This window comes from Papio anubis, chromosome 7 (genome assembly GCF_008728515.1).
Source record: "Papio anubis isolate 15944 chromosome 7, Panubis1.0, whole genome shotgun sequence".
In the NCBI taxonomy this organism is placed as follows: domain Eukaryota; kingdom Metazoa; phylum Chordata; class Mammalia; order Primates; family Cercopithecidae; genus Papio; species Papio anubis.
In genome coordinates, this window is record NC_044982.1 from 70,721,378 (window position 1) to 70,734,696 (window position 13,319).

Sequence of the window (13,319 nt, forward strand, 5' to 3'; positions counted from 1 at the left end):
AATCATATTTCATTTAATGGTTCTTGACTTGTCTGTGAATGTTACTTGCTTTCTTTAAAAATTAAATATCAAAAGATAACTGAACACAATAAATCATAATCAATGCAATAACAACAGAAAGATATGGTCAGGCACAGTGGCTCACGCCTGTACCCAGCACTTTGGGAGGCCAAGGCAGGTGGATGGCTAGAGTACCCAGGAGCTTAAGACCAGCCTAGACAGCATGGTGAGACGCCATCTCTACAAAAAATACAAAAATTAGCCAGGTGTGGTAGTGCATGCCCATAGTAACAGCTACTCAGCAGGCTGAGGTGGGAGATTCACTTGAGCCTGGGAGGTTGAGGCTGCAGTGAGCCGAGAATTGTGCATAGAAAGATATTACAAAACATATTGACATTGGAACTGATGTGCAAAAGCAATGATGGGTGAAATAGCTGGTCCCTTAGCATGAAGGCAGTGGTACCAAACTGTACTGATATTCATTGTATTCTTCATTGTCACACACAGTAAAAATGAAAAGCCAGTTTCACTTAAAACTGTCCTTGATGAAGCAGTTGCTCTTTATATGCTCATTTTGTCACAGAAAATACAGAAACTATGTGTACGTAATGTTTAGAATTTTATAAGGAGCAAGGACTAATGCTGCATACTAAAATACAATGGTGGTCTTAATAAAAGAAAATTGTGCAATTGAGTTGTGAACTGACCTAGCGACTTTATTCAGAAAATGACATTTTTACATGAAAGAAGTGATAAACAAACTACAGTAATTCAGACATGGGTATTTGGCATATTGGCAAAAATAAATAGAATGCGCCTGTCATTTTAGGAGAACAATTGACATTATTTGTTACCAAGGATAAAATTTAAGCTTCTAAGTAAAAAATCAGAAATTTGAAAAACTTTTACCAACCATTGTGAGTATGAAAACTTTCCAATACTTAAAGGCTTTCTGATGTATGTGAGGTTTTTTTTTTTAATGTTATTTAATGTAATGTGTTAGCATTTTAAAGATCTGTGTAAGTCAGCAAATAATTATTTTGATGAATGCATAATGTTACAAAATCATGTATAGGTGAAAGATCTATTCAAAGCACAAGACTTTAATGTAAGGAGTACAAAATGTTTACTGATAGGCTTTCATATTCCGTACTGCAACTCATCTTTAAGAAACTACCTCTTGCTAGGAGCTTGATGTTGGGTACACGTGGACATAATCTTTATGCCAGACACTGGAGACTATCAGAAGGTGGCAGCAGGGAGCGGAGAAAGGGTTGAAAAACTATCATGTACTATACTCTTTCCCTGCGTGATGGATACAATTGTACCCCAAACCTCAGCATCACGCAGTATACCCATGTAACAAACCTGCACATGTGCCCCCTGAATCTAAGATAAAAGTTGAAATTTTAAAAACTACCACTTGTTGCCTTTTATTGTAGTGTCAACAGTTATCTGAAAAAGATATTAAAACACTCTTTTTACCAATTACGTATACATAGGAAGCCAGATTATCTCCATATATTTCAACCAAAAAAGAATAGCGTATGTAAGAATCCAGCTGTCTTTAATTAAGCCAAACTATAAGCAAATTTGCAAAAAAAAAAATAAATAAATAACACTTTTCTCACCAAATATTTTTTGTGATAGAAAAAAAAAATAGATTTTTTTTTTCTGCTGAGTAGTCTAGGGGAAATTTTAAAAATTTAAATACAAAATATATATTTTTTTGAGATGGAGTCTCACTCTCGCCCAGGCTGGGATGCAGTGGCATGATCTCGTCTCACTGCAACCTCCACCACCTCCCAAGTTCAAGCAATTCTCCTGCCTCAGCCTCCTGAGTAGCTGGGTTTTCACCATGTTGGGCAGGCTGGTCTCGAACTCCTGACCTCAAGTGATTTGCCTGCCTTGGCCTCCTGAAGTGCTATGACTACAGGCATGAGCCACCACGCCCAGCCAGAAACTATTCTATATGATACTGTAATTGTGGATACATGACCCGATGCATTTGCCAATAATCATAGAACTATTTCATAGCATATAGAATGAACCTTAATGTATGCATATTAAAAGAAATCATTTAAGAGTCAGAGGATCCTGGCTGGAACACAAAATGTGACAAAATAATCAAACTGTATTATAATGTATGAAACAACCTCACTAAAGAAGGTGTAGAAAAAGGTACTTATTTGGGAATGAGTGGAATCTGTAAGACTAAAGGCAAAAGAAAATATACATATGCACTGTACTCTAGTTAATAAAGTTGTTTCTCATGGGAAAGTAGGTTAACAATTCTGATACTGTTATACATGTACACTGCAATTAAATAATTAAGTAAATGTTTGGTATATGGTGGGAACCAAGTATCTTATTGTTGGAGTGGGAGTTTATAAGTAAAGGGAGGAGGGTAGAATGATTCATCTAGTAATGGATTAGAGTTGAGGCACCACATAGGTATTAATTCACATTTAGCTTAATACAGATACAGATGGTTACATACAGAAATATTTATAGGTATGTGTATATAGATGTGCTAGTAAACATATGTGTACAGTTGGCCCTCCATATCCATGAGTGCTACATCTGTGAATTCCACCAACTAGGAATCAGAAAAAAAATGGAAGGTTACATCTCTAATGAACACCTACAAATGTTTTTTTCTTGTCATTATTCCCTAAACAAAACAGAATACCAACTATTTACATAGCATTTACATTGCATTACATATTCAAAATAATCTAGAAATGATCTGAAGTATATGGGTGGGGGTGGAGCACGGTGGCTCACACCTGTAATCCCAGCACTTTAGAAGGCCAAGGCAGGCGGATTGCTTGAGCCCAGGAGTTCAAGACCAGCCTGGGCAACATGGCGAAACCCAATCTTTACTAAAAGTCAAACAAATTAGCTGAGTGTGGTGGTGAGCCCCTGGGAGGCGGAGGTTGCAGTGAGCCGAGATTGCGCCACTGCACTCTAGGGTGACAGAGTGAGACTCTGATTCAGGAAAAAAAAAAAAAAAAAAAAAAATAGAATAGTTTCACCACCCTAAAAAATATCCCATCCTTCACCTATTCAATCTTCTTCTACCTCCCCTCAATCCGCTTGCAACCACTGATCTTTTTACTATTGCTATAATATTGCCTTTTCCAGAATGTCATATAACTAGAATCACACAGTATGTAGCCTTTTCAGACTGGCTTATTTCACTTAGCAATATGCATTTAAATGTCATACATGTCTTTTTGTGGCTCAAGAACTCATTTCCTTTTATTGCTGAATAATATTCCATTGTATGGATGTACCACAGTTTGTTTATTTATTTAACTATTGAAAGATATCTTGGTTGCTTCTAGTTTTTGGAGTTAGGAATAAAATTGTTATAAACATTTGGGTGTAGGTCAGGCGTGGTGGTTCATGCCTGTAATCTGTAATCCCAACACTTTGGGAAGCTGAGGCAGGGGGATCCATTGAGGCCAGGAGTTAAAGACCAGCTTGGGAAAAATAGTGAGACCTTGTATCGACTAAATTTGTGTGTGTGTGTGGCGGGGGGGAGTTTCACTCTTGTTGCCCAGGCTGGAGTGCAACGGCGCGATCTCAGTTCACTGCAACCTCCGCCTCCGCCTCGCAGGTTCAAGCGATTCTCCTGCCTCAGACTCCCGAGTAGCTGGGATTACAGGCATGCACCACCACTCCCAGCTAATTTTGTAATTTTAATAGAGAAGGGGTTTCTCCACGTTGGTCAGGCTGGTCTTGAAATCCTGACCTCAGGTAATCCGCCTGCCTCGGCCTCCCAAAGTACTGGGATTACAGGCATGAGCCACCACACCCAGCCCTCTACTAAAATTTTTTTAAAATTAGCTGGACTTTTTGGCATGTGCCTGTGTTCTCAACTACATGGGAGGCTGAGGTGAGAGGATTGCTTGAGTCCAGAATGTTATATATATATGTGTGTATATATACATGTGTGTATATATATGTTTGTGTGTATATATATGTGTGTGTGTGTGTGTGTGTGTATATATATATATATTTTTTTTTAGACAGAGTCTTGCTCTGTCACCCAGGCTGGAGTTCAGTGGTACAATCTTGGCTCACTGCAACCTCTACCTCCTGGGTTCAAGCAAATCTCCTTCCTCAGCCTCCTGAGTGGCTGGAATTCAGGTGCACCCCACCATGCCAGGCTAATTTTTTTGTATTTTTGGTAGAGATGGGGTTTCACCATGTTGGTCAGGCTGGTCTTGAACTCCTGACCTTGTGATCCGCCTGCCTCGGCCTCCCAAAGTGCTGGGATTACAGGCATTAGCCACCGCGCCCAGCCCTCACAAGTAATATTTCAAAGGTAATTTTCTGGGTTTTATTTCCATGATAATTATGTCTGCTGTGGGGAAGACTTATACTTTCAAAGAATTTTAATATTTAAATCAATGGGAAGAGAAAACCAGGCAGTGGGATGGGTGTGCCATATCTAAATCACATTATGCTAGTTTGTTTTGCAATGGTGTTTTCATTTTTTCTCAGGTATGCCAGCCATCTAATTATTATTAATGATATATTACATTTTTATTCTCTAAAATTATGTCACTCATTTGCCAAACATTTACTGAGTGCTTGTGCAAGAGAAAGGAAGGGAAAGTGACATTCATTTTTCTATTTGACACATATTTATTGAGCCTATCTTGCAAAGAGCACTTTGCAAGAAGACTGGGATACAACTTCAGACAAAATCTATATGGTCTCTGTCCTCAGGGAGTTTACAATCTCATGAAAGAGCGAATCTTTAAACAGTTACACAAATTACTCTACTTAAATTCTATGAAGGAAAAGAATGTTATGAGATGTGTCATTATAGAAGTAACTTTCAATATTTTTCTCACCTAATTATCACAATCACTGATGTAGTTTACAAATGAGGAAAATGAGGCTGAGACTGAACTACATGCCAAGGGCCCGAGAGCAAGTAAATCCTTGCAAGTAAAAAACAGAATGTCTAATTTAAGTCTATGTCATTCTAAAGATCATGCTTGAAAACACTGTATTATAGCCTAAATTTCATGAAACTGTGAGGGACAGACCTTATTTTGATTTTATTAATAAGAAAACTGGTGCTGAGAGGAACTAGAACTAAAATCTCTTGAACAATCCCCTTATTTTTCTATTATGTTATAAGCTTCCTCAAAACTTGTATGGTTTGTAAGTTTGATGATACAAACAAACCATACATGGAGAAACTGAATAAATTTTTTGTACTTTAAAAAATATAGGATTGTTGTTGAAACAAGCTACCATTAAGCAAAGTACTATATTTTAACATAATTCTGGCAAATGCCTTACATCTCTCTTCTTTGCTGATTTTGTTACTTTTCTGTTAATCGCATATTTCATTGGACAAGTCTATTGCTATGGGTGAGAATAAAGAAGGAAACAGTTCTTCAAACAAACAAACTCACTCTTCATCAAATTATTTTGTGGAGGAAAGTTTCCTGATCGGGGCAGTGGCCTCACGCCTGTAATCCCAGCAGTTTGGGAGGCTGAGGCGGGCGGATCACTAGAGTCTAGGAGTTTTAGACCAGTTTGGGCAACATGGCGAAACCCTGTCTCTACAAAAAACACAAAAATTAGCTGCATGTGGTGGCGCGCGCCTGTGGTCCCAGCTACTCGGTAGGCTGAGGTGGGAGCATCACCTGAGCCTGGGAGGCTGAGGCTTCAGTGTGCCAAGATCGCACCACTGCACTTCAGCCTGGGCGACAGAGACCCTGTCTGGAAAGAAAAAGAAAAAAAAAAAAAAAGGTACCAATAAAAATTTCAATTTATGTCATTCAGAATTTCACGGATTTTTTTCAGCTATTGCAGATTCTTCAGATGACTCCATCAATGCAATAAGAATCTTGAATTTTTCTTTGCAGAGGAAAAACTGACAACATATTCATCTTTATGTGGGGTGCAGATAGGGAAAAGATTTTTAAAAGCACAATAAAAAAAGGAAAGCAAGATTACTTTTATTTTAAAAACCTAGATAGCTCTGCTTAAGCCTTTCTGTTGTCAAGTCGTTTGCGGCAAAAAACAGGGATATGATACAGCAAACAGAAAAAATATGAAAAAAATCACATACATAGTGCAGGAAATATTATTAGTAATAGATTTAGGACAGAATAAATTGCCCAACTGTAGCTTCGTTTATCTTTCTGCTAGAGGATCTGGTGGCCACAACAACTTATGCACATTTTCAAAGATAAATCATGGACATATTTAATAAAGATTACTTCTCTTTTCTTATTACTATCATTTTGCTTACAATGGAGCACGCAGTAACTACCTTCCTTGCCTTTCTTGAGATTCTCCTTTGGCTGCTTACACAGGAAACCAAGGCGGGGAGTGCCACGGGTGATCTCATGCTGGCATGACGTCAAGAACCCTTGACGTCAGAAGGCGGTTGCCACGGACACCGTTCGCCACCGACGGCAGAGTCGTGAAACCCCATCACTACCACACTCGTCTCCGTTTCGGCCTCTGCAGGGTGTAAGCTGCTAAAGAAGCTTCAACCTTAAGGGGGCCTCAGGGAGAGAGTTGTGCTGCTGCCGCCGAGAGCTCCACCTCCGTGGCTCTGGGTCCGGGGCCCCGGCCTGTGGCGGCGAGCGGCGGCCGCTGGAGACGAGCGGCGGCTGCAGGCGGCCCGCCCGGGTCTATCTCGCTCCGTGCAGGGCCGGGAGAGGGATCCGCCATATTGGAGCCGGGGCCGGAGGTGCCTTGGAGCCGCGGCGCGAGGCTGGTGGAGGTGGCGGCCCTGGTCTGGATCGGGGAGGAGTCGGCTCTGCCCTGGCCCGCAAGGCTGGGGAGCTAATGAGGCGCTTCGGCTAGTCTCCTCCCCGCCCACTCCCTCCACTTTCTGCCGCCGGGACCCGGCTGGGAGCCGGCTGTGGCAGTGGCAGTGGCAGTGGCAGCGGCAGGATGTTCTCCAAGAAGCCGCACGGGGACGTGAAGAAGTCCACCCAGAAGGTGCTGGACACCAAGAAGGACGCACTGACTCGCCTCAAGCACCTGCGCATCGTCATCGGTGAGGAGCAAGGGGTGGCAGCGCCGAGGCCTGGGTTGCCTGGCCTTCCCTTTCCTGGGAGCCCCTGCGGACTCTCCCTCGGGACCTGGCGCGGTGCAGGAGAGGGCAAATCGTAGCCTCTGCGGAGACGCGGGAGGGTGAATAATTCGGAGAAGCGAAAACTTGGCAGTTGGCAGCACTAATTACGGTTAACGCAGGAATATCTAATTTTGAGTTAATAGTCTGAATTCATTTTTTAAAATTGGTATTACTGTAAAAACTTAGATCTTTAAGACTTTGCGGGGAGACCTGGCATTGTGGATAATGGTGTTTATAGGATATGTTTGCCAGATGACTACTGCCAACCCCACCCAAGTAAAAAGAAAAATAAAATCCTTTCTCAGACAATATAAACCTTAATCTTTCAAGTTTCTTGGCAGATGAAGACAAGGAGGAAGCAGTCACACCTCTTTGGGAAGTGGGTGGTTCCCAAAAAGCTGTGGGAAGGAGCCCCGCCCTTTTGTTAATGCACCTTGTTCATCACTAGTCATTTAGAGGGAGAACTATTATAGGTAGTTTATCTCATCCTTTGCTTCTCGAGAATTGTATATAATTCTATTTTTATTTAATTAAAAAAAAATTTTTTGTACCGTCGTCTGCCCTTAAGTTCTGTTTTGCTGGTAGACCAAACAGTGCTCTAAGTTTTGAATATAATGTTAATCGACTCTTTTGAATACTTAGTCATTTGGTAGGCTGGTAAGGGTTGTTATAATACTTACGGAACTTCTGGTCCAATAAATGGATTTTTTAGATGAAGACATTTGAGATGAAAAGGAAAGTTTTTGCCTGTGTTGATACGTAGAGTTAATGGTAGAACTGGCTGAAGAAGATGCATTCATCCAGATGCCTGAATCCTAGTTCAGAGTTTATCTCGAGCTGTCTTCCTGATGCGTATTTGTTTTGGAAAGTGATGTTTATTTAGTGAAAAAAGTAAGTCCCTTATTTGAGGTACATGTTTCTCTAGTCTACTGTTTACTCATACCACCAGGATACCACCAATATTACCCATTTCTATGATGCTTTACTGTTTACAGTGATTTCACGTAAATTATGATAATCCTTGCAGTAACTCTATAGGTAGGTATTATTATTCTCCATTTTTTACAAACAAAAAAGCTGAAGTTTGGAAACATCAAGTAGTCAGCCAGCTACTAGGAGGCTGAGTCAGAACTGGAACCCAGATTTGTGTCTCTAGTTTGTTTTTTTTACTGTTTCTACATTTATGACAGCTAATCTTTGTCACAAGTAAATTGTATTTATTCCAGTGGAGTAGTAAGAAAGCAGTTAATCCAGTTTAGAGCTATAAAAAGCTCAGTTTTCAAGAAAATATAAAGCTTCTAAATATAGTGGAGATTGTGATCTTTTTGTTTTCATTCTACTTGAGAATTAAGCCATTGAAATAAAGATTTAGCTGAGAATAGGACACAGAAAGTTAATATGTGAATGCAGGAGAGGGACCACAGGTAATGGCAATTTGAAATTGAACACTTAATGGAGCTTGACACCTACTTGGGATAAGCTGTAGGTTAGGCACAGCTATAAAGTTGAGTTCCAATAAAGTATTGAGATTTCCTAAATTAAGGGCTATACTTTATTTATAGAATGGTTAAGGAATTATTTATGTATACTTTTTTGCCATAGAGTTTTTTTCCGTCTGGGAGACATGGAAAATTAAAAGATAAATTAAGAGAGAGGTCACACATACAAGGTATTTTGTAGGACTTAGCTTGCTTGGTTTGAAAATAAAACAAGTCTTTTATTGTTGTCGTTATTTTGTTTCAAATACACTTAATGTAATTTCTAAGAAAACGAATGAGACAAAGTAGAATGACAAAAACTAGTGTCTTTTAGAGGTCTGCCAGTCAGGTATTTGATTTTGCAGATGGAAAAGCCAATTTCAGTCTTTTTTGGAAGAAGGTACAGGTTTTAAATAAGGTAAACACAATGAGGAAACTAGTTTGCAGAGTAATTGAGTATTGCCAGTTACACAAGCTTTTGATTTTTGTTTGGTCCCATAGTTCATATGGGACCAAACAGAACTGCCATTCACTCAGGGTACTTACAGGAGGATTCAGTGCATCCATATGTATGAGAACATAATCATAATTTAAATATCCGCTGTAAACTTTTTTCCTGGCATGTGTTCCCACTGTAGGACAATCCAAGTTAAATTTATAGAACTTGACTCTGAGGATTTAGATTTAAATCTGGTATGTTTATTGATATTATTACATACTTGATTTGTAGAAACTAAAGTCAGGGTTTTCTTAAAACAGAAAAAAAAGCCTTGTCTGGTTTCTAAAGCTGTTGTCCTTTCTACCTACCCCCTCTCACCCATTTTACAAGTAATGGTAATGATACTATAAATTAGCACATGTAAATTGGCTAACATAATGTTTGGCATGTAGTGGGTATTGACTAAATGTTAGTTTTGTTTTACTTTAAAGCTAACAGTTCTGTCCTCTTGATGTAAAAATAAAAAGATAAGTGCTTATTTAGCTAAAAATATATTATTTATTGTTAAATAATTCTGACAGCTTTATTGAGGTATAATTGGCACATAGTCAATTCCACATATTTAAAGTACATAATTGAATAATTTTTACATATGTATATCTCACGAAACCATCATAACAAAGATTTAAAATATCCAATATATAGATAGTGACAATCAGGATAATATATGTATAATCAGCTGGGTGCCGTAGCTCACGCCTGTAATCCCAGTACTTTGGGAGGCTGAGGTGGGCGGATCACGACGTCAGGAATTCAAGACCAGCCTGGCCAACACACTGAAACCCCGTCTCTATTAAAAATCAGGCATAGTGGCACACACCTGTAGTCCCAGCTACTTGGGAGGCTGAGGCAGGAGAATTGCGTGAACACCAGAGGCGGAGGTTGTGGTGAGTCAAGATCACGCTACTGCACTCCAGCCTGGGCAACAGAGCGAGACTCCGTCTCAGGAAAAAAAAAAAAAAGAAAAAAAATATGTGCGCGTACATATATATATATATATATATGTGTGTAAGTATGTATAACCTCCCAAAGTTTTCTCATGCCCCTTTGTAATATCTTTCTCCCATCCCAGTTGCACTCTCCCACCTTTGCTGAGCAACCAGTAAACTGCTGTCACCCTAGATTAGTTTGCATTATCTAGGGTTTTATATAAATGGGATTATACAGTATATAAATGGAATTATCCTGTATGGTCATTTTATGTTTGATTTCTTCTGGTTTTTTTTTGAGATGGAGTCTCACTCTGTCACCCAGGCGTGATCTTGGCTCACTGCAACCACTGCCTCAGCCTCTTGAGTAGCTGGGATTACAGGCGCCGCGCCACCATGCCAGGCTAATTTTTTTTTTTTTTTTTTTTTTTTGTATTTTAGTAGAGACGGGGTTTCACTGTGTTGCCCAGGCTGGTTTTGAACTCCTGAGCTCAGGCAGTCCACCTGCCTCAGCCTCCCAAAGTGCTGGGATTACAGGCATGAGCCACTGCGCCCGGTCTTTTTTTTTTTTTTATTTCTAGTAGAGATAGGGTTTCACCATGTTGGTCAGGCTGGTCTTGAACTCCTGACCTCATGATCCGCCTGCCTCAGCCTCCCAAAGTGCTGGGATTATAGGTGTGAGCCATCGCGCCTGCCATTATTCACAGTTTTTAAATCCATTCACCTGTTGATGGAAATATGGGTTGTTCTTGGCTGTTACAAATAAAGCTGCTGTGAAAGACCTATGCTTTATTTCTCTTGGATAAATACCTAGGATGGAAATGTCCGGATCATATGGCAGTTGTACATTTAGCTTTGTAAGAGATGGTCAAATTGTTTTTCACCATTTTACATACTCACCAGCAGTGATGAGAGTTCCAGTTCCTACACATATGCACCACCAGCACCAATCAGTATGGCCAGTCTTAATTTCAGCCACTCAGCCACTCTTAAGTGTGTACTAGTTATAATTAGTAGTTCCTTGATACCAAATCTCCTTTTTTTTTTTTTGAGATGGAGTCTTGCCCTGTCTCCCAAGCTGGAGTGCAGTGTGCAGTGGCGAGATCTCAGCTCACCTCACCCTCCACCTCCTGGGTTCAAGCAATTCTCCTGCCTCAGCCTCCAAGTAGCTGGGATTACAGGTGGGTACCACCATGCCTGGCTAATTTTTGTACTTTTAGTAGAGATGGGGTTTTGCCGTGTTGGCCAGGCTGGTCTTGAAATCCTGAACTCAGGTGATCGGCCCACCTTGGCCTCCCAAAATGTTGGGATTACAGGCGGGCGTGAGCCACTGTGCCAGGCCTCAGATATCTTTTTATTGTACTTGTTTGCCGTTGTATAACTTCTTTGATGAGTTTGTGTTTAAATCTTTTACATGTTTTTTAATTAAGTTTTTTGCTTTCTTAATTCAGTTTTGAAAGTTCTTTAGGCCAGGTGCAGTGACTCATGCCTGTAATCTCTGCACTTTGGAAGGCCGAGGCAGGTGGCTCACTTGAGGTCAGGAGTTCGAGACCAGCCCAGCCAACATGGTGAAACCCCGTCTCTACTAAAAATAACCAGGTGTGGTAGCACACGCCTGTAATCCAGCTATTCAAGAGGCTGAGACGGCAGAATTGCTTGAACCTGGGAGGTGGAAGTTTGCAGTGAGCCGAGATTGTGCAACTGCACCCCAGCCTGGGTGACAGAGTGAGACTCTCAAAAAAGGAAAAAGAAAGTTCTTTATATTCTGGATACAGATTTATCAGACACATGATTTGCAAAGTTTTTTTTCCCAGTCTTTGGAGTGTCTCTTCATTCTCTTAAAGTTTTCTTTGAAGAAGTTTCTTTGAAGAAGCAGAAATGCTTAATTTTTACTGTCTATATGTCAATTTTTTCTTTATGGTTTTTGCTTTTTGATTTTGTATCTAAAATCTTTGCCTAACCCATGCTCACAAAGATTTTCTTCTTGCTTTTTTCTAGAAGTTTTACAGTTTTAGAATCTATTTTGCTCTGTGATTCATCTTGAGTTTTAAGCTATGGTATGAGGTGGCTTGAAGTTTATGTTTTTGCATTTGGATATCCAGTTGTTGCAGCTCTGTTTGTTGAAAAAGACTATCTTTACTGAATTGCCTTTGTACTTTTGCCAAAACTTAGTTTTCCAGAAATATGTGTGGGCCTATTTCTGGACTCTATTTTGTTCCAGTGATCTGTTTATCTTCGTTGGTGCCAGTACCACAGTGTTTGATTACTGTAACTTTATAATAAATCTTGAAATCAAGTAGTGTTGTCCCTCCCACTTTGTTCTTCCTTTTCAAAGTTTCTTTTTTTCCCCAAATGCCAGGTCCTTTACATTTCCATATGAACTTTAAAATTTGTTGAGCTTGGTGTGGTGGCTCACACATGTAATCCTAGCACTTTGGGAGGCTGAGGTGGGCAGATTGCTTGAGCCTAGGAGTTTGAGACCAGCTTGAGCTTGGACAACGTGCTGAAACCCCATCTCTCCAAAAAGGAAAAAGAAAAAGAAAAAAAGCTGAGCTTGGTAGTGTGTGCCTGGGATCCCAGCCACCTGGGAGGCTGAGGTGAGAGGATCACATGTGCCTGGAAGGTCGAGACTGCAATGAGCCGTGATGGCACCACTGCACTCCAGCCTGGGTGACACAGTGACTGACACTCTGTCTTTTTTTTTTTTTTTAAAAGGTGGTCAATTTCTTAAAAACCCACCACCACCACCACCAAAAAACCTATTGGGATTTTGATTGGGATTATGTTGAATCTGTAGATCAGTTTGGGAAAATTGACAATATTGAATACACTGATTCATGAACAAGGCGTTTCTCCACCTACTTAAGACTTCTTTAATTTCTCTCAGCAGTGTTTTGTAGTTCAGTGTGCAGGTCTTACACATCTTTTGTCAGACTTATCCCTAAATATTTTCTACTTTGATCTTTTATAAATGTTACCTTTATATCTATTTCTGATTGGATCTCATATCGGGAAATACCATTGATTTGTGTATATTGAGCTTATGTCCTACAAACCTGCTGAACTGACTTAGTTCTGTTATTTATTTATTTTTTTGAGACAGAGTCTCACTCTGTCGCCCAGGCTGGAGTGCAGTGGCATGATCTTGGCTCACTGCAACCTCCGCCTCCCAGGTTCAAGCAATTCTCCTGCCTCAGCCTACTGAGTGGTTGGGATTATAGGCACGCACCACGAAGGCTGGCTGATTTTTGTATTTGTACTAGAGACGGGGTTTCACCATGTTGGTA

At 40.3% G+C, this 13,319-nt stretch overlaps 1 protein-coding gene across 15 annotated transcripts in view; it reads left to right on the forward strand.

Annotated features, from left to right (window-relative positions):
* Positions 1-6,327: 6,327 nt before the first annotated feature.
* Positions 6,328-13,319, forward strand: part of RALGAPA1 (Ral GTPase activating protein catalytic alpha subunit 1) — a 276,848-nt gene continuing 269,856 nt past the window's right edge. For 10 of the 15 annotated variants that reach the window (XM_021941142.2, XM_021941140.2, XM_021941134.2 and 7 more), the window contains exon 1: positions 6,483-7,048. In XM_021941142.2, coding sequence (XP_021796834.1) covers positions 6,943-7,048 — 106 coding nt within the window. In that variant the 5' untranslated portion in view covers positions 6,483-6,942. Of the gene's footprint in view, positions 7,049-13,319 lie in introns of all 15 variants that reach the window. The other 5 variants (XM_021941133.2, XM_021941130.2, XM_021941131.2 and 2 more) reach the window with 1 other exon arrangement.